General features: G+C 38.5%; 1 protein-coding gene across 50 annotated transcripts in view; it reads left to right on the forward strand.

Annotated features, from left to right (window-relative positions):
* Positions 1 to 22,437, forward strand: part of ANK2 (ankyrin 2) — a 328,145-nt gene that overhangs the window by 148,596 nt on the left and 157,112 nt on the right. For 23 of the 50 annotated variants that reach the window (XM_078376583.1, XM_073001733.2, XM_078376592.1 and 20 more), the window contains exon 1: positions 11,240 to 12,200. The exons of the other annotated variants lie outside the window; for them this stretch is intronic. In XM_078376583.1, the coding sequence (XP_078232709.1) occupies positions 12,066 to 12,200 (135 nt within the window). In that variant the 5' untranslated portion in view covers positions 11,240 to 12,065. Of the gene's footprint in view, positions 1 to 11,239; positions 12,201 to 22,437 lie in introns of those variants that run through there. 50 annotated transcript variants of the gene reach the window in all.

The following is a 22,437-nucleotide window of genomic DNA, read 5'->3' on the forward strand; positions in this document are numbered from 1 at the left end:
TTTCTTTAAAACCTGGTCAAACTGGACTGATAAGAAACAGAACTCATTTTTGTGGAAAATGAAAATTAACCCAAACCTATTATCATTTTAGCTGTGTGTTTCTACTTATTTTCCCTTCTTTCTTTTTTTTAACAATGTACAATTATAGCCTTTTAACATTAATGTGATTGTAACAGTGAGATAAATAATTACTTACAGGATGTTGCCATTGCTTTTAAAATGGTCTACTTATGCCAGATAGAGCTTTATTTATTCAGGATATTTATATTGTACACAACATCACAAGATCTTAGAGCAGGGACTTGTTTATGATGTTATATGATAAGTATCTTGTTACACTGAATCTAAGGAAATGCTATACCAGTTTACTACACAAAAAGTCCATGCAAATCTCGATGCACTGCTGTTTATCGTTTAAAGCTTATTTGATCTCAGTGTGTTTGTTGCTGTCTAGCAAAATCTAGAATTTCCTTAGGCATACAGGTTTGGAATGAAACAACCCCAGGAACTCGAGTCAGGGACTTTCCCACTCCCATGATACAGTAGTCCATTATGGCCCCTGAAATCTTGTTTGTGAGGCTGATGGGCCCTCTCGAACAGAACATGACATTGGGAGGATTTTTGGTGGGGGCAGGCCTTGCCAGGCAAGGAAAGAGTATACAGTATTTGAATGCAAGGCACTATACATTATAATTTTAATAATAGTAATAATAATAATTGTTTGCTGTAAATTCAATTCTGTTTTATGCTGACCCCTTTCAGAGTTTTCTAGGTAGTGAGTATTCAGATGTGGTTTACTGTTCCCTTCTGGGGGGTACTATGGGACCCTGCAGTTTGCCCAAAGCTACACACAGGCTGGCTCTCCTTGCAGGAGGCATATTGGGTAATCGGACTTTGAATCTCTCTCTCTGCAGCCAGAAATGTAACTCAGTAGCCAGCTAAATTATAAACCCACATTTAATTACTGTATTTACTTACTTAATTTTATATGCTGCCTCCCCCTCATAGAGAGGTGACATGTACTGTAAATAAACTACATAAACTGCAATTGCATTCATTCTAAACTACATTCGAGATATGTGTCCATATTAGGCAGGTGTAAATGGATAATTGAACATTTTTAAAAGGAGACTTCTAGTTGGTAAAATGTGATTTTGTTGAGAAAGGACAAAAATAGAAAACAACTAGAAACATGTATTTGGAGGTAACACAATGCTATTCAGTGCTATGTCAATCAAAGTTTTTGGCTCAGAAAGTTCCCTTCATTTCCTGGTGTGTATGTATGTCAACATGAGTTTAGAATCAACCTCTGTTTACACTTCACTGCAGTTTATCAGTTCATGTAAACTGTGATTAGTTTAAACTATGGCATACCTCAATAGGCTAGATCAAACTATGGTTTCTGAGCCTATCTTTATTTGATTCAACACTAATTAAAGAATAAATCACAAGTTGTGGTTCTAAATGAAATAACTGGTAACTCAAAAATGGAAGGGGGTGCTTCCAATCTCCTCTCTTTCAACCAAGTCTTACTGTTCCAGAAATCCATTGATTCTATACTCTGGATTATACTGTAAAGTTAACAAATTCAGCGACATTTACTTTTTTTAAACAATGTATAGTACATAATAAGTTGGTTTTTCATATGTGAATCCCCTTTCTCCCCTCAATGTTTTTGTTGTTCTGTGTTTTGGTGATGTTCCTTTTCTGGCAGTATATATATATATATTTTAAAAAGCAGTATCCAGCATTAACATTCCATTAATGGAACATCAGCCTCTGGCACAACAGGAAGCAGTGGTCATCCCTTCCTACTACTGGGAATTTTTAGGAGCTAAATTTGAGGTGGTTTTAACAGCTCCAGCAGAGAATTCTGGTCCACTAGTTCAGTGCAACATTGGATTTAGGCCTATGTTGACGAAATAAAATCTCTTTATAGATGTCCCTTGGAAATACTATTTCTTTTTAGATGATCTTTGTATGTTTATATATGATTTTCTGATTGTGACAGAACATACTATATTGTCTTTTGACTGTGGTTCAAAATTCCTCTTCTACCTATAGTGTTAGATTAATATATGATGAATAACAGAATGTGGGTTGTTTTGTTTTGTTTTACATTAGTACTCTGAATCTATCAACATATGGTGTATCTGGGATTAAAAGCTGTCTCTGGTCCTAGCAAGAGAGGATTATTATGGTTAATGCACTGAACGATTCAACATATAGGAAGGGGCCCTTCTGGTGATGGTTTTTAAAAGAAGGCCAAGAATAAGCATTTGTAATTGACTGAATGTTTAATGGTTGAACTTTAATGGTTAAGGCTGGAAGCATTATGCTGTAGATTATGATTTCATCGTTCCATTATCTGCATTCCATTATCTGCATTTATTTACTTAAAATGGGTCAATGGTCAGAATGAGAAAGCAAACAAATAACATATGTCAAGTATATCAAGGTTGGTCATTTTTACCATATGCACTACCAGTCTCTCTGTCAGATTGGCTCAACAGCAGTTAGAGATGAAACTCCATAGCTTTTTGTAAACCTCAGACATCATCATTCTTGTATCTTCTTGCAAAAGGAACCAAGCAAAGAGAGCAAATTCTTTGGATCATTAAGTTAGGATATGACAGGGTGGAGACAAAGATTTAGAGTACAAGGCTAACTAGCCAGCTGAGCTAACACTAGGTTCAAACTGTGCTGGATCCAAATGCCTATCCTAAAACTGTTGGAAATAATGCAGGACTAACTACCGTCAACTTGACCTAATTTTGCAGTACTACTCGTATATTGGCTATGTCTGCGTTAGAAGAAGGTTTGGAGAATCTGATTCCTTTGTTGCTCCACTTCTTTTTCAGCACTTTTTGGTTCTGTTACTGGCAGAGCTTAGCTAGCAGAGTTCAGCTGGTAAATTCATCTGCCAGCAAATCTTTGAGATCAGCCGACTAAAGAAAGCTCTGCTGATGTTCCATGGTTAAGGGATTTCTGTGGCCCATCTCTGAGTAACGTTTGTGCTTTGTTGTTGTTGTTGTTTAGTCGTTTAGTCGTGTCCGACTCTTTGTGACCCCATGGACCAGAGCACGCCAGGCCCTCCTATCACATTTGTGCTAGACCTGTTTATATTAAAGAAAAGGGGTTTTGATAAAACTACTGTAGCAGAGTTTTTGAAGCACAGCAGGTACCCCTTGTGGCTGGTTACACTTGATATTATATGATTGGGGTCAAAAGGCAAAAAGGACCTTGCTCAGTCTTTGGTAAGATCAAAAAACAAAGTTTGGTTTCTTAGTATTCAAAACAGATTACAAACATTGAAAAACATGTAGCATTGTGCCCTTGTACCAAGGAATCTATGCAGAAGGAACAACTTTGAGGAACTCACATGTGAAGCTCCATACTGTATTCAGAACAGGTGACAGAAGGATAGATAGAGGAATTGAGAAGAACCTTTTGTGCCATAAAGTGCCTGAACTATGATAGATAGTCCCCATTAGCTTTATGGCTTAACCCTTCCACCCTTGGAACTATTGCATGCATGATTACAATATATGCACCCGTTCACTGGTTATCTAATCACATATTGCAGAGAAAAAATAAAGTGGACAAAGGCACATACATCAGCAGTGTGTGACAAGATGTGCTGTGAGAGCATCAGTTTTTCAAACCCCTTCAGTGAGCAATAAGCACCTTCAACCGTTAATTGACTGACTGAGGAGAGTGAACCACAGAACACGACACACCTCTTTGGATTCCTGGATGTAGCTTTGGAAAGGATGAGGAGAACTGCTGGATAGCTCAGTGGTTTAGACATCTGGCTGCAGAGCCAAAGTTTGGGAGTTCAATTTCCCTGTGTGCCTCCTTGAGAGGAGCTATGCTCGATGATCCATAGAGTCCCAGTTCTGCAGTTCTAAGAAGAAGAAGATTGTGAAAAGTAAACATAGAGATATGAAAAGGTTAGAGTGGTGAACCTATTATCTGGAAATTGAACGTTCTTACTTATTTTTTCAGTCTTCCAATATCTATTAAATATATGCTTCAAAAAGAGCTATACTTTTGCTAATATAAAGGGTACAATTTATGGAAATGGGCTGTAAAGTGGTATGCAAGTGAATCAGTGATACAGTACACACGAATGTTGAGGGACAAGCTGTTCCCACATTGTCCATTGACACTTTCAGTACGTGGCAGCAACTGTCTGAAGAGGAGGAGGCTTCTCTGTCTGGTTAAACTCCCCCTCTTAAGACTTTCCTAACTCGAAAGTGATGATGGAGGGAGTGGGGCTAGCATATTTGTCTCAATATGTGTGTGATCCACACACTGATAGTAAGTGAAAGAGCTATAGTTAAACATATTGTACACATTAAACTGTACAATGAGCAATCGAAAATATCACCTCATTGCCTTCTATTACTACATAAATAGATAACACTAGGAAGGGCAGCAATTTTAAGTACCTAATGTATTAACTAAACTGTAAAATTATTTTAAATAATTAGGCTAGAATTATTTAAATAAATCATCATACGATGATTTAAAAATTGCTACTGTTTTAATAAGCTGTATATCTTCATTGTAAAGCATATGGCTCAAAATAAGGAAACAACAGAAACATTTCAAGCTAAAGTTTGTGGATCTGAAATAATTTTGCCATAGCTTTCCTTTGTGTTTTAATATCAAGTATACCTAATTTGTGCCATTGCTGATAATGCAATCTATGGTTTAAAAGAATATGAATCATACCTCATATGCAAACTAACACAGTAATGAAACATTCTCTCAGCAAAAGGTTAATAACATTATCTTTCAAAGCTATAGTAAACAGTGGTCATGAATGCAATGCATTGTGGATACTTAGAATATACTACAGTGGACCCTTGACTTACAGACGGCTTGACTTACAGACTTTTTCAGTTACAGACTTCTCTGGCCGCAAAATTTAGGTTTGACTTGCAGACTGAGAATTGACTTACAGACCAGAAAAAAACCAAAATGGAACAAAAACAGCCTGTTACAGGATTAATCGGTTTTCAATGCACTGTAGGTCAATGGAGACTTGACTTACAGACTTTTTGACTTGAGAACCGCCTTCCAATACGGATTAAGTTCTCAAGTCAAGACCCCCACTGTACTTAAATGCAGTTTAAGATGATAATTGTTTCCCCAGTTATCAGCATCACTGCTGATCTGTGACTTCCTTTTGGCTGTATTTAGCAGTATGGATTATGTGTGAGCCTAAAGGTTAAGTGCAAAGCAAAATAAGGGGAAAGCAAAATGCTATTAAAACTGTTAACTAAGGAAGAGTGCTAAAGAAGCATCAGATAAAGTTGCAGAACTGACTAGACAGATAAAATGTTTTTTTTTCTTATTTTGCTTTGCACTTAACCTATAGGCTCACACATAATCCATACTTCTATGGATATATATATTATATACATATAAAATTTAGATTGTATTTTTTAAAAATAAAATATGATTCCCCCCCACCTTGCTACTTTATTTAGAACAGCTGGTGAAATACCATGACATGGGGAACAGGGAGAATCAGAGTTTTCTTCTTTTGAGAAGGACAAATCCTGTCAGGGTTTCTCTGAATTGGATGACTGCACAGGCCTGTAATCGATTTGATCTGCCAAATCCGGAGGGATGCTCTGTACCTCATTCAAGGAAATATGCCATTCTTAGCATTCTGAATGTTTCATATTGTCTTATATGGTACAAAAATCAATGTGAATGAAAATGGAACAGGCATAGAATGAACAGAAGTGAAATAAATTTCAGATTTCAAATGGGATAAATATAGTGTATGGTAAGTCACCTTAAGAACATTGCTGGAAAGCAAGTAGAACAGTTTCTCAAACAGTTGTGTGAAAAGTCTTTATATTCTAACCTTTTTTCATGCTTTGGACACATTCAGCGTATGGCACTCAATTCATTCCATTTTAAGGCAGTGCTTAGCTGATCCCAAATCCCTTTGTTGAATCGACAGTTCATGCACTGGATATTATTCTTGGTCTCTTCAGTATACAGTAGAGAGATGTGCTCACAAATGAGGATGCTTAGAGAGGTAGTGCCTTTTTAGGCAATTCTTCTTTGTAGAGTTTAACAGCAGGTAGAAAATATCAGTAATGCTTCTCTGAGGATTTGAAACAGCTTGAAATTGCTTTTGAGTTAAGAAAGGCCCCTATGAAGACAACCTGAGAACACTAAACACTCTTTATGAATTTTTAAAGTATTTTTAAAAGTCTTAAGATACTAATTTAAAAACTGGAATAAATGAGGCTGCCTTAAATCCCCAGTGGGAACAATGTTAGGACCGACTGAAATCAGGTTGCTCATGGCACAGTAAAACAATTAATCCCTAAATTGTTCAGAATGTTTCCATCAGTGATCTTTGAACTTCTTTGAATAACAATAGATTCAAAAAGTAAAAAACAAACAAACTTCAGACTCTCTCTCACACACCCATTATTTATGTTTTGATTGTGTAAAAAGATAAAGGTTCCCCTTGACAATTTATCCAGTCGTGTCCGACTCTAGGTGGCAGTGCTCATCTCAGTTTCCAACCCACAGAGCTAGCGTTTCTCCACGGACAATCCTCCGTGGTCACGTGGCCAGCGGGACTAGACACGGAACGCTGTTTACCTTCCCACCAAGGTGGTACCTATTTATCTACTCACATTTTTGCATTTTGCATGCTTTCGAACTGCTAGGTTGGCGGGAGCTGGGACAAGCAACGGGAGCTCAATCCGTTGTGTGGATTTGATCTTACGACTGCAGCACAGAGGCTTCAGCGGTTTAACCCGCAGCGCCACCACGTGTAGAGGCCACATTATTATAACACTTGGTCTCTGTTTCTGGCTTCTTAGTTGCTATCTGATTAGATAGAGCTGGAAAACAAATCCAAATAATAACAACATTAAAGCAAGAAGCTGAGAACTTTCAGCTGTTCTGTACGGACATGGAAAATCTCGTGCCTAAAAATGCATTTGTTTGCATGTTGTACACTGCCTAAAACTGGCAAAAGATGAGAATATTTGCTTTGCTTTCTCCTTTGTAACTTTGAAGTACTTTGACAAACAGAAACACTGCTAGAAGAGTATGATTGGGAGGTTTATTCTCTTCTTTGTATCGATCCAAATAATTTGCAGATAGTTTTGGAAGGAGTGTATGCTGATGATGAGTATTTTGCATCCTTCTGATTCCATGAGCTTTTGCTGCCTGGTTCATAGGTGTTTCCATCTGTGGATTCTTTCAAAATATTTTGTGGATTTTGCCCATGTTCAGGATTTTATAAAGGGCATTATTTGCTGGACAGAGTTTTCCTGTGTAAGGTGGTGGTGGTCTTTTATTATTATTATTAACAAAGTGCTGCTCTAAAAATAAGACATATGCACATATTTGAAAAATGTTTGTTTCTGTGAATTGCTACATGATGGTATTCCTTTCACTAAGAAGTACCTGAATGTATCCCACCCCCACAAGCTTTTAATGCTACTCTTTTATGTTACTAACCTGGTTCTTAACCTTTGTTACTCGGATGTTTTTGAACTGCAACTCCCAGAAACCCCAGTCAGCACAGTTGGTGGTGAAGGCTTCTGGGAGTTGCAGTCCAAAACTCCTGAGTAACCCAAGGTTAAGAACCAGTGCCATAGAGGACTGAAGGAAAAATTGGCAGAATGAAGTTGTCTGCACTATGTGCTGTGGTCCATGGACTTAGATTCTGTTCCACAAGAGTAAAAGAAGCTTTTCCCCACCTATGTATCAGTAAGTAGACACAGTTCAGATTTGCAGGATTCCATCTTCTTTTTTTACTAGAATCTTGAGATTCATCATGATTGACAAATCATGAATAACAAATCTATGATTTTTTCTTATGAATAGATTCATCAATTCACTCTTTTAAAACCCTATACAGTGGACCCTTGACTTACAGACGGTTTGACTTACAGACTTTTTGAGTTACAGACTTCTCTGGCCGCAAAATTTAGGTTTGACTTGCAGCCTGAGAATTGACTTACAGACCAGAAAAAAACCAAAATGGAACAAAAACGGCCTGTTACGGGATTAATCAGTTTTCAATGCACTGTAGGTCAATGGAGATTTGACCTACAGACTTTTTGACTTGAGAACCGCCTTCCAATACGGATTAAGTTCTCAAGTCAAGACCCCACTGTAAAATGCCTCCCCAAGCACCTAGAGAAACCAACATTACAGAGAAACTTGATTCTCCTCTCCAAGGTGTGCAAGTTTGGTAAAGTCTAGGTTTCAGATATCTGAGTTATACACTCACAAAGAGCATGCCCCAGGAAGGTTTTCCTGGGCATCTAGACGGACCAAATTTGCAGGGAAGCTTTCCCTTACTCTCCTTTACAAGCCCTACAAGTTTGGTGAAGTTTGGGTTTGGACATACAAGTTATTCACACACAAAATGGGCCCACCCCAGGAAAGTGACCTTTAGCACTTCGGAAAAACCCAATCTTCACCAAACTTGGAGAAATTGTAGAGAAGAGTGAGGGAAGCTTCTCTATAATTTTTGGTGTCTCTATGTTCGTTTTATAGCCCAACGAATCAAATATCACTAAAAATTCATTGTTTCATATTCATTACAGCCATCGATTTGGATGAACACATATTGACAAATTAGCATTTTTGACCAATTTTGCAATTCAGTTTTTAATTCATGCCCATCTCTAGTATTTATCAGTTACATATTTTTCCTGTATTTCTCCTGTGGAGCTGCAGGTGGTATACATATCTCTGTTACTCTCTCTTTATCCTTAGAACCCTCTGAGGTAGGTCAGACTGAAGGAGACAGTGATTGGTGCAATGTCTGGTACAAAATTTTCATTAGAACCTAGATCTTCCTAATCCCAATCAGTCTAGCACTCTAATCCAGGTGCGGGCAAAGTGTAACTCGTGGGCGCCATGAAGCCCCTTAGACCCCACAGGAAGTGCCCCCCCAGAAGAGTAAACTTCAGTGCCTTCCACTCTTGGATGAGAGAAGAGGCTGTACATACAATAAACTGCTAAATAATGTGCCAGAATTTGATCTCCACATTCCTAGAGGCTGCGAGTGGTGTTTTAAAGTAGACTTTTACAGGGACAGTGTTGGTGGAGGGCCATGGGTGGGGGCTCCAAGTTTCAGAGGGAACATGTGGGGCCTTGTACATTTAGAGGTTGTCCAGCTATATTTCATTTCTGGTTAAATATAGGGTAGTACATTCTTTATCAAGAGATAAAAGAGGGAGAACTTGCTTCTTTTCAGCTCTTGACCACCTTGAACCTGATAGGAACAGGCAAAAGCTTCAGATTAATGTACCTCACCTATAAAATTGTGACACCCATGGAGACCTCAGAGTACATAATCTGTTGAACTACCTTATCACAGAGAGTCCTATGTCACATGTGTTTAGCCAAATCAAAGCACTTAGCTGTACAGCTGACAGTAAGAATGGATCACCTCTTTTTTAAAAAAAGAAACATTGTAATATCAAATAGCTGAACATCTGGGGAACCACAGAGGCTTTTTAAATTAACTTGACATGATTAACATGTGGGCAGATTCCATATAGGTCAGTAATCCCAAAGGGTGAAAAAAAAACAGATATCTGATTATAAATCTTGGTGGATATGAAGGGGAACTGGGTACAAATCAATAGGACAGTAAAGATTTTGGACTGCTGACAGCTGGATCCTGAAAAATCATTGGCCTCTTTAAAAAGAGAATGAGAAATCCTTTTGTACAAAATCAGTACAGATCCGCCCACACACACAAAAAAAGGAAAATAACCAAATCCACAGATTAATCAACAAATATTTTTGTTATCCATGTATTATATTTCCATATATAACAGGGCTGCTGTCTTTGTTGTTTTTAATCTGTTTTTAACCTACCAGTTTTAATATTATAGTTATTTAATTCTTTTTTTTTTCAGTACTGTAATGATTTATCAATTTTTAAAGCTTTTAGTAGTGTTTGTTTTAATACTGTAAGACACTTTGGGTTTTCTAGAAAACAGAAGAATATGCACCATATTCTTTTTGTTGCACCATGTATTTAGCCCTGTATCTATTTCTATATAGTAAATATAATGTTGCAGTTATGTTATTTCAAGTCAGAATTGACTAATAGTGACCTTCATAGAGTTTTCAAGGTAAATGAGGTACTTATTGAGTGATGTTATCACTTCCATTCCCAGTGTACAGTATTTCCATGAAGGGAAATACACTGGGGATTAAAACCCAGGACTCCTGAATCCTAATCCATTATTGCATAGGTTCTTGACCTGTTCCACAGACCCCTGGGGGGGCATGATATCATCACAATGTGTCCACGAAGGCTTGAAGAAATGTTATGATATTTTGCAGTTAGAAAGAAAAAAATAAAGAAAACAAAAAATTAACTTCCCTTGCTTGTTTGTTTAAAAGTTGACTTTTCTAACCTAACACGTGCATTAAAAAACAAGCAAAAGTAAAAAAAAATCAGTTATGAAAATAACTGTTTGATAGCAAATAACCATTTGATATTTCTGCACACAGTGAGAATATGCTAGTGAATGACGATGAGTGGCTGATAGACTGCACGTTGCATTTCTTGCTACTGTGCAGAAAGAAACCACGGAAAGAGAGAGCTGGAGTCAGTCAGTGTTAGTGTTTGTGATCATGTTTATTCTTTGATTTCTGCTAAGAAAACCATTTGGCTTTGTTGGATAACATGACTTTTCAATATTATTGCAGTGAATTTTGTAACAATACATTTTGGCTAAGCCTCAGAATGGGTCAGTGACTGAATCTGAAATATAAAAGAAGTGATGCTGTTTATGAGGGTGCATCCTGTTCAAAGCAAAATTAACCTTCTTCCAATCATCTTAAAAAGTGATTCCGTTATAGCAAGGGATATCTGTTGATGAGACCCTTCATGAGAAACGCCCAGAGTGGTAGAATTTACTAGATGGGCGGGATATAAATCAAACAAACAAATAAACAAACAAACAAACAAACAAACAAACAAACAAACAAACATTTGATGCACTTTAGGGTTTTAAATCTTGAGTGAAATCTTTGTGGTCGTTGGCAACAAAAGGTATTCAGAGGGGGTCCATGGTAAAGAAACAGTTAAGAGCTGCTGCATTATTGTATCCACTGTATCACATTTGGTACCCCTAGTAAACATAATAGGGCTTCTATAATTGCAAGGTTCCATTTGCCTGTTGCTAACATTTGCAGCCAGACTGTAAATGGGCATAACTGTTGTTCTATCTGTTCTATTCACTTTAAAAGTGAATACAGAAATGGTGGAAGAACAGAACAGAAGCCACTCTTTAAGAGTCTTGAAAAAGATGCATAAATAATATAATTCTGTGAAAGCTATAGGAATAATTCAATGAGAGCATGTCTTAGCCCAGATGCAAATTTGGCACACACAAATGTCTCATTGTTGCATATTAAGAGCTATGTAAGGCTCTTTTTTCAAGTATCCCCAAACATTTTGGTGACATTTGTATGGTAAATACCAAATACTTGGCATGTTGAGCTAATTATTTTAGGTGAAAGCCTCCCACCCTCCGCCTTCTTTGGAAGCTACCATGGCATTACCAAGGATCATTAAGAATTGCAGTGCTTTGGTCATCTATCAGGGGGATAATGTGAGCAGTAGAGGAAGAAAAAAAATCAAAACATTCAAAGGCATGCATCTGGGTAATTCAATAACCCTTGTGTGTGGAGCTATTTTACACAGTAGGCCTTTAACTCTGTACTAGTCAGGCCGCTTGTATGTCGCTTCCCCCTCCCCATTCAATTTACATGCATAGCTGGCCTAGTAGGTGTAAAAATAGACAGGCAGTGCCTGAATTGGAAATGGTCACTGAATGCTGTCTACAGTTGCTGAGGTTTCCTTTCAACACCGGCCAGCCAGCAGAAAGAAAACTCTGGCAAGGGGAGCTCAGGGGAGCAACTACTAGGAGTTGTGAATATCCTTCTGGCTTCTCTAAAGTCATCTCCCCGTTTGGAGCATTCCGTACTGTGCAAAGTCAAGCCCCCTTGCAGGAGTTAACAGGAGGACTGGTATGGGCAATGCACCCGTTTGTCAGGCTTGCCACACAGACAAAGGGGTGCGAGTACAAGGGAATATACAAGATGTGGACAAAATTCCAGACTACTATGGATGCAACAACGGAGAGAACAAAGATCTTGAGGCACTGGTAAGACTGGAGAGAGTACAGCTGAGCAAACTAGAGCCTGATGTTTGTAAGCAGCAAGCCAAAAATGACCTCTTTGCAAAACAAATTTGAAGCTACTTGGTTGGCTTCTGCAGTGATGCCTGTGTCCTGAAGTGTCTATTGAGTTGACTGAGATGGTGATCTGATATTGAGGAAAGTAATTCCTAGAGTGTGTTTTTGCTCTCAAGAAAATAATTTAAACAGGAGAAAAAAAATGAAGAAATCATAATAGGTTGTAACTAAAGTAGCAGGATTTCTTCCAACAAGAAAAACTACACTGGTAGCTTTACTGGCCTTTGATGGGCTGCACTATTCCATGAGTATATTTGTCCCCAGTTTAGGAGATTTATAATAAAAATTACAAAGGAAAAAAAATCCTCGTGTCAATATGCTGTCTCACATTGTTAATGATTACTAGGGCCAAGAAACAAACTTACAGATCATCCAGGTATTATATTGTTAGTGGTTAAGAATATAAGTACAGTACTGTATATGCAATCCAGTTTTATGTCTGTTTGCTTGGAGGTAAGTCACACTGAGTTCAGTAGACTTTCTTTTTAAATGTCTTGCTAGGATTGCAGCTTTAGTGCCACGAGTATGGCAGGGAAAAATAATAATGAATCTCAAATAAAGTTTTGCATGCATAATCCCTAAACATTGTGCTTGTTTCATGCATTGATATCTAGTTTCAGCCTGATTGCTTTGGCCAGACTGCTCAGAGAACTTTAGTTTGAGTGGTGTAGATAACAAACAAATGAACACACTTATTTAACAAGAGTGGGCCGGTGGCCCAGATAGGCAGGATACAAATAAAATAAATAAATAAAATAAATAACACAGAAATAATAGGATTGCTGTACACTGAGAGGGACATTTTTGGAAACATAGAAAGATGAATAGGGTTCAGTGGTGGTATGAATGAATGTCTGTTGGTAGCAGTAAGAGGGCTGGTCTGATAGGATCTGATTAGAAATCATGTGGTAAAAGAATTACATATTGCATATTTCATCAAATTATGAAGTTCTTATAAGAAGAACCTCTGTGACACCACTAGAACTCCCTTGTAATATATAGCTGCAGTTTGGAAATCTGCTTTAATATCATTGCATATGAATGTCCATGTGGAATGATTATAACCACACCCACATATGTTTATTTAGTTTGTTTCTTCCACGTTCCTAGCAGTAAACCTTGGGGGAAATGACACATTCTTTTAATTGGTAATTTTTAGTCACTTGGACAAGTTAATCATTAGTATTTTATTATTATGACAATTGAAATGTACAAGGTGTCTTGAAACTATGTTAGCATCATTGTTTTCTATGAAACAGAGAAGCAAACGGAGTATTCTTTTCAGATGGAACTGTGCAATACTATCTCAGAAGCGTGCTTAGAAATGTGTGCTGGAGAATGTTCTTCTGCTGACATGTCTTCTGGCTAAAATGTGTCTGCTGGATGAAATCTCCTATCAGCAGAAGAGCACAAAAGGTGGCAGAGAAGGGGTTGAGTAAGGAGTGGAGTCACCAACTATATCTAAATCTCCCCCAGACTGGGCTACAACTCTGTTGAACCATGGCGAGCTGAGGGTAGGGAGAATGGACATTAGTCTTCAATCTTCCCTGGTCCTTCCTTTGATAGCCTCAAAGGAGGTTAACAGCCTCCTTTGAGCCTTCTGTTCATTGCTTTGTCATCACTCTCTCAGTTCTTGCTGCCAACCAAACTGGGGGTCCTGATCAGCTGCATGTATGAGGAGAAGCCTCAAAGGCAAAATTTCTGGAGAATGATTAAGTCTGCTTTTTTGCTGCTGCACAATTCCTTAGACTGTTTCTTCTGCATGTCATCATTGTGAATCAGAATGCAGATACAGTATTTCCGCACAGAAATCTGTTGTGTTATGTGGGAGATAGTGGTGGTGATCCACCTCTTTTCCTTGGGTGGATTTGTTGCTTATTGTGTCACAAACCTGCTGATACATTTGGGATTTAATCACGCAAATCTGAAACTGGTGAAATCTTGTAATTTAACATATATGGAAATGAGTTCCTTTAGTATCAGCTAGCAGGAAAGAGACCTTCAGCTGAAATCTCTAGGGAGAAATCCATGCATTGGGACAGGGTGTCCAAAAGTTGGTTCCAGGAGTACAGGATCTGAAGTGAAGACTTCTGCACTTAGAGGACTGGCCCACAGTTGTGCATCGTTAGCGTGAGCAAAATGGACTGGTCTATATTTCTGGGAGGTTGCTGGTGCTGGTGACTGCTTCAGTTGGATCTTTTTGACTCTTTGCAGAAGGAAAGAAGAATGAACATTATAAGTTGGCATGAAGAAAGGAGTCTTGCAACTATTTGTCTTTTAGTTGGCATTTGCGCTGGACCATTGCAAAAGGATTATATAGAGCTACTGGGAGAGCTTAGTTTTGCATACCCACACACAAGTACAAAGCTTTTTGGCATCCTCTCTGGCAATATACATTCCAATGCCAAAGAAAGATGACACCAAAGACTGTAATAATTGAAGAACCATCATGTTAATTTCCCCATGAAACCAAAGTGTTGTTTGAGTTTTTACAACAAAGACGTTTACCATATATGTAATGAGAAACACAAAGTATTCAAGATGAATTCTTTCTTGGCTAGTACCAAGGAATTTCAGAATAAATTATTTTGTAGTTAATAGATTATAGTGGCTCCTTTATATGGATCATGAAAAGCCACAAGTGAGCTCCTGGATTCCCAAACCCAATTTGCCTAGTTCATTGAAGTATATTCTGTCTCTGCTCCTATTCCTGCACCTTTAACTTTCTCTGCAAGATCTCCTCAGTTTTGGCCCCACTTATAGTGCAATGAATGGCATTTCTCTCAATTTTCCTAATCCCAAAGGAACAGATAGCATACCAAGCATATGAGAACACAGGAGTTAAGCCTCTTGGCTGCTTTGGTTGCTCATGAGCCTTTTTCTACTCTCCCTAATGCAGATGTTCAGGTTGTTTGCAGATGTGCAGCACTCTCATGGGTTTCTAGAACTTTAATATTGACAGTAAAGTGAAGCTGTTCAACATTTTCAGTATCTTGGTTCAGTCATCAAACAAAGGATCTTTTTCTAGATCATTAACTCATAGGTTAGCATGAGTTTGGAAGTACCTTGACGGCACATAACAGCAGAAACAGCAGTACTGAAGTTTTCCCTAATGTTTATTTTTATGTATTTGTTTGTTTGAACTTGTATCCCCACACATTTAGCGGACAAGCCACTACTGTACTCTTTTGTTTAGTCAAAATTAACTTCGCTGTAATTTTCACCCTCTGGTTCTAACCCTGTTCTCTGCAGCAGCAGAGAGCCAGTCTTCCCGATCATGTACTGTAGACCAAAGGTGCATATAGAGCATATGACTACAAGTGGGGCTGAATGCTTAAAAAGCTTTAAGATACATCCTGAATTTTCAGTGAGAAGCAATTTACAGATGATTTAAAATTTCAAAAATTATGTCAGAGAAAAGGGAAATCAAGGAATTAAAGAGAAAGTAAATTGCAAGATTGTATCTAAATACAGAGTAAATAAAAATCAAACTGAACCATATCATCAGCAGGTTCAGGATTTGATTTGTGCTTCTTTAGAAAAAAAAGGCAACCTGGAGAAGTATTTACAGCTCAATTTGTTTTATAAAATACTTTGCTCATCTAGAGTTTTGATCCTCATAAAATCTGGTATTTATCTGGATGATATAAAATGTTGTTGTTGTGTTCTGTCGAGTTGGAACAGACTTATAAGTGACCCTAACAGAGTGTTCAAGTTAAGTGAGATATTTAAGGAGTCGTTTTACCAGCTCCAGTTCCACTCCCCCCAGTTAGCTTCCATGACTGAGTGGGTATATGAATCCTGTTTTCCTGTCACTCTTTCCCACTACACCAGATTGGGAAGCAGAAAAATGTCAATTGCATTTTAATGCCCGATTTTGAGGTTCAGTGGTGATAGGAAAGTGAACATTTGAAGTGCTGATTATATTAACATCCTGCAAATCTTGACAATGACGTGAGTTTTCTGGAGTTCAGCTTCCAATATGTAGTAGTTTGTGCTGTGGTCAAAGTTTTGCCAAGAATTAACTGTTTGATTAGGCAGGGCTGAGTTATACAGAAGACTGCAGTCCTGGGCCTACATCTTATGTACTTTTCCCCCACATGGTAGCAGAGTTGCGGAAATCAAATTGCTGCTTGTGTGCCTGGCATCCACCCAGCCTCAATTGACTTCTGCAACTATGTTACCATATGCATGGTGAAAATATTGCATTTGGACCAATGTGTTAATATGCAGTTATGTTTTCTATTTCCCATCCTATTTGGTTCCAGTCCTGTCCCCACACTTTGTGCCCAGATATTGTAATCCCTGTGTCTGGGGAGATGGCTTGTAACTCTCACAAAGCCATAGTGCAATAAATTTGTTAGTCTTAGGGTGCCCCAATACTTTTTGTTTTCTTTTTCTGATTTTGTTTAAACTCCGAGCTGTAGTGATTGCCTCAAGTAATTTGATATTCAACTTACCATATAGGAAGGCATAATAAAATGCTTGTTTTATGCTTCTAATGTGGTCATGTATTAACAAGGAAGAAATAGTCCCAATTAAATACCATATATCCTAAAGTCTACAGTACATTTCTACTCTTTTCTCCAGATTCCTTCCCAGTTACACTCCTATACATATTTGTTGCATTTTCTGAAGCCACACAACTGACAGCTGAAGATTCCTGGCAGTGCAGCTAATTTTGTCCAACAACTGATCTCTTTACTTTTGATTATCTTCCAGACTTGGTCTAATACAAAAACACAGACTCCTAAGTAGTGCTACTGTAGGCCCTTCCTGGATTGTGCTTTTCTTGCCTTATCTTCTAGCTGATACGTCAAAAGTCACTGGGTTCTAGACAGCCAAATGCCTCTGAAGGAAAGCTTTCCACTGTATGATGTCAAAGGCTATGCCTGATTGTTTTTATTAATACTCAAAATGTGGGCTGGGCAACAGACAATGAGGTATACATTTATTTAAATATACTGTACTCTGCTGAAGTTTGTTAATGGCTAAGCTAATTGGTTTACTTGGAAAAGATATATATCAGTTACTGAGAATTCTTCTAGTGCTAGCAACATGTTACTTTTAAAAATCAAGTCTACCACTGAACTTTTCCCAATCAAGTTCAGATGATAGTGTTTATGAGTAGAACAAGCAGGGAGGGGTGTTACATACATGCTAAAGTTAATCCTGTTTGTAAACCAAAAACGCTTAAGAAAACTGTACATTTAAAAGAAAGGTAACATATGAATTGTTGATAGTGCCTCACATTGTTTTTGGTCACTTCAATTAACAGCTTCACTATTCTGAGCAATATGTTTTCGAGTGAATGTTTTTGATGCCCATGCAATATATTTTCTTCTGGCTGCATCAGAACAGATGACTTGGTAATATAATCTGAGTTCTCAACATGCAAGCTGAATATTAACGTTGAGTTAGAAATAAGGCTGAGTTCCATTGCCTAATCCAGAGGGTGTATTACGACATTCTAGGGATCCTTAAGTATTGGCTGACCATACACACAGTGACAGATAAACACATAAAGGTGGATTAAGGACAGTTTTTCTTTTTAAGTTTGGCCATCATCATGTATATTACTTGCATGAGAAGAAATATAGGACAGTGGGGACTTGAATAAAGCAAAAATACTTTACAAAATCAAGGGTCAACATTGAAAATGAAGTTGGAAATATAAATAAATAGAAAATTTTAGTATATAGAACACAGAAATCTAGAAGTCTAGATATCTTTCTTTGATGGCAAGAACAACAATTAAGAAAACATAGAACCTGCCTGGTATAATTTCTTCTTCTTCTTCTTCTTCTTCTTCTTCTTCTTCTTCTTCTTCTTCTTCGTCTTCTTCGTCTTCTTCGTCTTCTTCGTCTTCGTCTTCTAACCTAGAGTAAGTTGGCAATCTTTTTTTGAAGCCATGAATATTAAACTTCTCACATACTTAAAAGTTGAGAGACATTACTCATTTTAAGTGAATTATCTAAACAGACAGAAATAAAACTGATTAATATCGGTTCCTGGGGCGATGCATTGCAGAGGGATAGCAACATTGATCTGCAGTGTAAATAATATTAAGGCTGTTAAGAATAAAGGGGCCTTTCCACATGACTGGGGCTCCCCCCAAAAAATGAACATGCAAGTCAATACTTCTTCACTGCAAGAAGTCTAGATATCTTTCTTCAATGTAATGTTGCAGTTGTGCAGCTGGCACAGTTTCCTATAGAACGCAAAGCTAGCTGTGTATGGGAAGAGAAGAAATCAAAATGTAGTTTAGGATAATACTATTACTAGGCCATCCTAAAGAACAGAGATTATCTGACAGTACTTGTGTGACTTGCGTCGGCTTAAGTACAGGTTGTACATTAGTATATAAGTGTCTGAACAGCAATATTTTTTCTTTTCTGGTACAACTTACATATGATTCATTACAATACAGTGTGGAATGAGTTTGTACAATTTTTAGAAACCTGTTGGACAATGCCCAGTGCCTTCACAAATTGTGTTTATAGGATAATCCACAATCTTACCCACAGTGGAATTCACCTCCCTCACATTTTTCTTTTGAACATGCTGATTGTGGGTATAGCTATCTTTTTTGAGCAAGGCATCTCCCTTCATTTTGTGTGGATACAGATAACTGCAACAGTATTCATGAACTGGCTTTCATAGCCAGAAAAGGGCACCAGAAATGAATGAGATTATAATTATAAAAGAAAGTTGTGAAATCATCACCACCACCTTAGAATTGCAGGGCTGGAAGGGGCCCAATGAATCATTGAGTTGAGCCCTGTCAAGGAGACTCAGTGGGGAATTGAACTCCCAACCTCTGGCTCCACAGCCAGATGTCTAAGCCACTGAGCTATCGAGCAGTCACAGGTTTTTTCCTCAATACATGGTGTATATACGTTTATGAAATTTGCAGGCCTTCCTCAGATTTACAATTAAAATGCCCAGGCTTTTTTAGCTGGCACACTAAGCACCTGTCCATTTGTTAAATATCATTTTGTATGACTTGTTTTAACATCCCCAGCAGTTGTATGGGACTGATGATATATCTGGAGAGAAACCACATAATGGCTGTAATCCAGTAGTAAGTCACAACTAGAGTAGGCCCATTAGATCCGGGGGATTTGGTAATTGAACTTCTTAAGTTCCATTGATTCAATGGGCCTGTTCTACTTGTGACTTACTGCTGGACTTCAGCCAATATATATAGTACATTCAGAAGTTGCTTTCCTTCTCAAAACTGAAGACCCTGGTCAAATAAACATTTAAAAATGTTATTGCCTGAAGTATCTGGGCAGATGGTACCCAAAAGGGAATCCTTGAAGTGCAGAAATGGCCCAAGTGCAAGAGACAGCCCAGGGTAAAGTATTTTCCTGGCCTGAGGGTACAGTAATCAAAACAGAGAGGAAAGTTTTAGCTTGGAGAGCAGTCCATTATCCTGTCTTTGTCAAAGAGTGGTGCTTCAAAAGGATTAATTCTCATTAAGGCTTTTAGCTGCAAACCTCATTCATTTCCAACATGAGTAAAGCAAACTGGTGGGAGCTGGAATGAGCTGAGATGGAGGCACTTCGCTCCCCTCTGCTAGGGTGTGGCCATGATATAATTTATGCTGGTTAGGGAGCTGGAGTTTCTCTTTTCCTTCAAGTGTTAACTTTTCTTGCAATCATCCTATGCCTATATTTTGTATAACCTCTTTGGATTCATTTGTCTTTTTTTCTTATTCTCTCCTTCTCTCTTTTTAAAATAAAATATATTAAAAAATTCCATGTCGTGAAATGATTTTGGGCTCAGAGGAAACCTCCGGTTCTAACTCTAGTCCCTTGCTTCTTGGGCTAAGCTACTGAGAGTACTGTAAGCAGATTTTAACTTGATAAAGATTCTTCAGGATAGGGGTGGCACCTGTAATGAATCTTCCTAGATGGCACAAGCATAGTCACTGATGTGCTAAACACAGTCATCCCAACCTTGGGTCCCCAGATGTTCTTGGACAGCAACTCCCAGAAACCCTGCTCAGTACATTTTAGTGATGAAGGCTTTTGGGAGTTTTAGTCCAAGAACATCTGGGGACACAAGATGGTGAATGACTGTACTAGGGGCTGGAAGGCTAGGGGGAATCTCTCCTCTGGCAACTCAAGGGAACAAAGTGCAGAGGACAAAGAGGTCCCTGGGGAGGGGCTCCAAAGGAGGAGATTGTGACAATCTTGTAACTAGATTTCCCAAGATACTGCAGTGACTATTTTTAAGTAGATGTTGCCTAATATTAGGGACGTGGTGGCGCTGCGGGCTAAACCGCAGAAGCCTGTGCTGCAGGGTCAGAAGACCAAGCAGTCGTAAGATCAAATCCACGCGACGGAGTGAGCGCCCGTCGCTTGTCCCAGCTCCCGCCAACCTAGCGGTTCGAAAGCATGCAAATGCAAGTAGATAAATAGGGACCACCTCGGTGGGAAGGTAACAGCGTTCCGTGTCTAAGTCGCACTGGCCATGTGACCACGGAAGATTGTCTTCGGACAAAACGCTGGCTCTATGGCTTGGAAACGGGGATGAGCACCGCCTCCTAGAGTCGAACACGACTGGACAAAAATTGTCAAGGGGAACCTTTACCTTTACCTGCCTAATATTATTTTTGTGAGATATATTCAACTTCTTAAATCTTGTTTCTTTTCTATAAGGAAGACATTCAAATGCCTTTTGCAAGGTATATGGTGTAATGGTTAGGGTATTGGACCAAGACTGTGGAAATACAAGTTCAAATTCCCATTCAACAGTGAAGTTCACTGGGTAAGCTTCCACCAGTCACCAGCATTTGACTAATCTACCTTGCAGGGTGGCTATGATGATGAAATGGCTGGGGGAAAGGGAGAAATACAAATATTCAGCTCTTTGGAGAAAATATAGGATAGTGTGGGGAGGGAACAGAATTACATTAGGATTTTACTCATATTACGTAAGTCACAGTGAAATTGCATAAGTCACATTGGCAGATTGCAGCTAATTAAAAAGATGCCAGCTGTGTGCCTAATCATGTGCCTGGTAACTAGCACCTTGTTATTTAGCTACAATTTGTCACTACAGCCTACACAATTTCACTTACTGCAGACTAAACTCCCAACAGGATTTTGAAGCTATAATATAGCTTTTAAGATGGTAGGATGTTTTAACTTAAACCTTTTACATATGTTTGATAGAGAGGAAATGTGTATGTGAGGAAAGTGACATCATATCCCCAGTATCCACTTCTATGTAGGAAGGTGCATCTCTGCTATCTCTGCTTGATAAGACATCCTGTTTTTGCAGGACACACAGTTATGCAGACCCATTGTGTAGCCAACAGTCAGCTCGTGCATAGGGGCTCTGATTAACATATTATGGGGAGATTGTCCTCTTAGTCAATAAAGCTAAAATCCTGGTAACCAAAAAAGAAAGAAAGAAAAAAGAAAAGCATATAAGCATTATCCTGTATCCATTTCATCATTGACATGCAGTGAAGCAGCAGTTTTTCCCCTTGGAGGGATGTCCTTCAATTGATTGGTTATGTGCACAGCTCTAGAACCATTGCATGACTGAGTCTTTCAACGCAGAGTATGGTGAGAGAACATGCTTGTACAGTTGCCCTTCTGTGATCATGTAATGTGATTCTGGCCAGGAATGTTGTAATACCTTAAAGAAAAACACAGTTTATTTGATGCAGGTTTTCATGGTTTGCAGTTTGCTTCATTTCATACCAGTGATAAAAAAAAGATAACAGCATCTGTTGAAGTGGTTTGCAGTCCACAGAAGCTTCTGCCAAATAGGACTTAATAGTCTTTAAGACACAGTAGGACTTGTTCTATTTTAACCTATGTACCTTAGAGCCTCTTCATGGATTGCTGCCTTGTCGTGGAGAAGGGGCTTGAGTAACTCAGAGCATCTATGGGCTATGCCGTGCAGGGACACCCAAGACAGACAGGTCATAGTGGAGAGCTCCAACTAAACACAATCCACCTGGAGTAGGAACTGGCAATGCCACTCCAGTATCTTTGCCAAGAATACCCCATGAACAGAAAGAGAAGAAAGGAGGGCCTGGCGTGCTCTGGTCCATGGGGTCACGAAGAGCCAGACATGACTAAACGACTAAACAACAACAACAACAACAACAACAACAATGTTA

The sequence above is a fragment of the Pogona vitticeps genome, chromosome 5, assembly GCF_051106095.1.
Source record: "Pogona vitticeps strain Pit_001003342236 chromosome 5, PviZW2.1, whole genome shotgun sequence".
Classification (NCBI taxonomy): domain Eukaryota; kingdom Metazoa; phylum Chordata; class Lepidosauria; order Squamata; family Agamidae; genus Pogona; species Pogona vitticeps.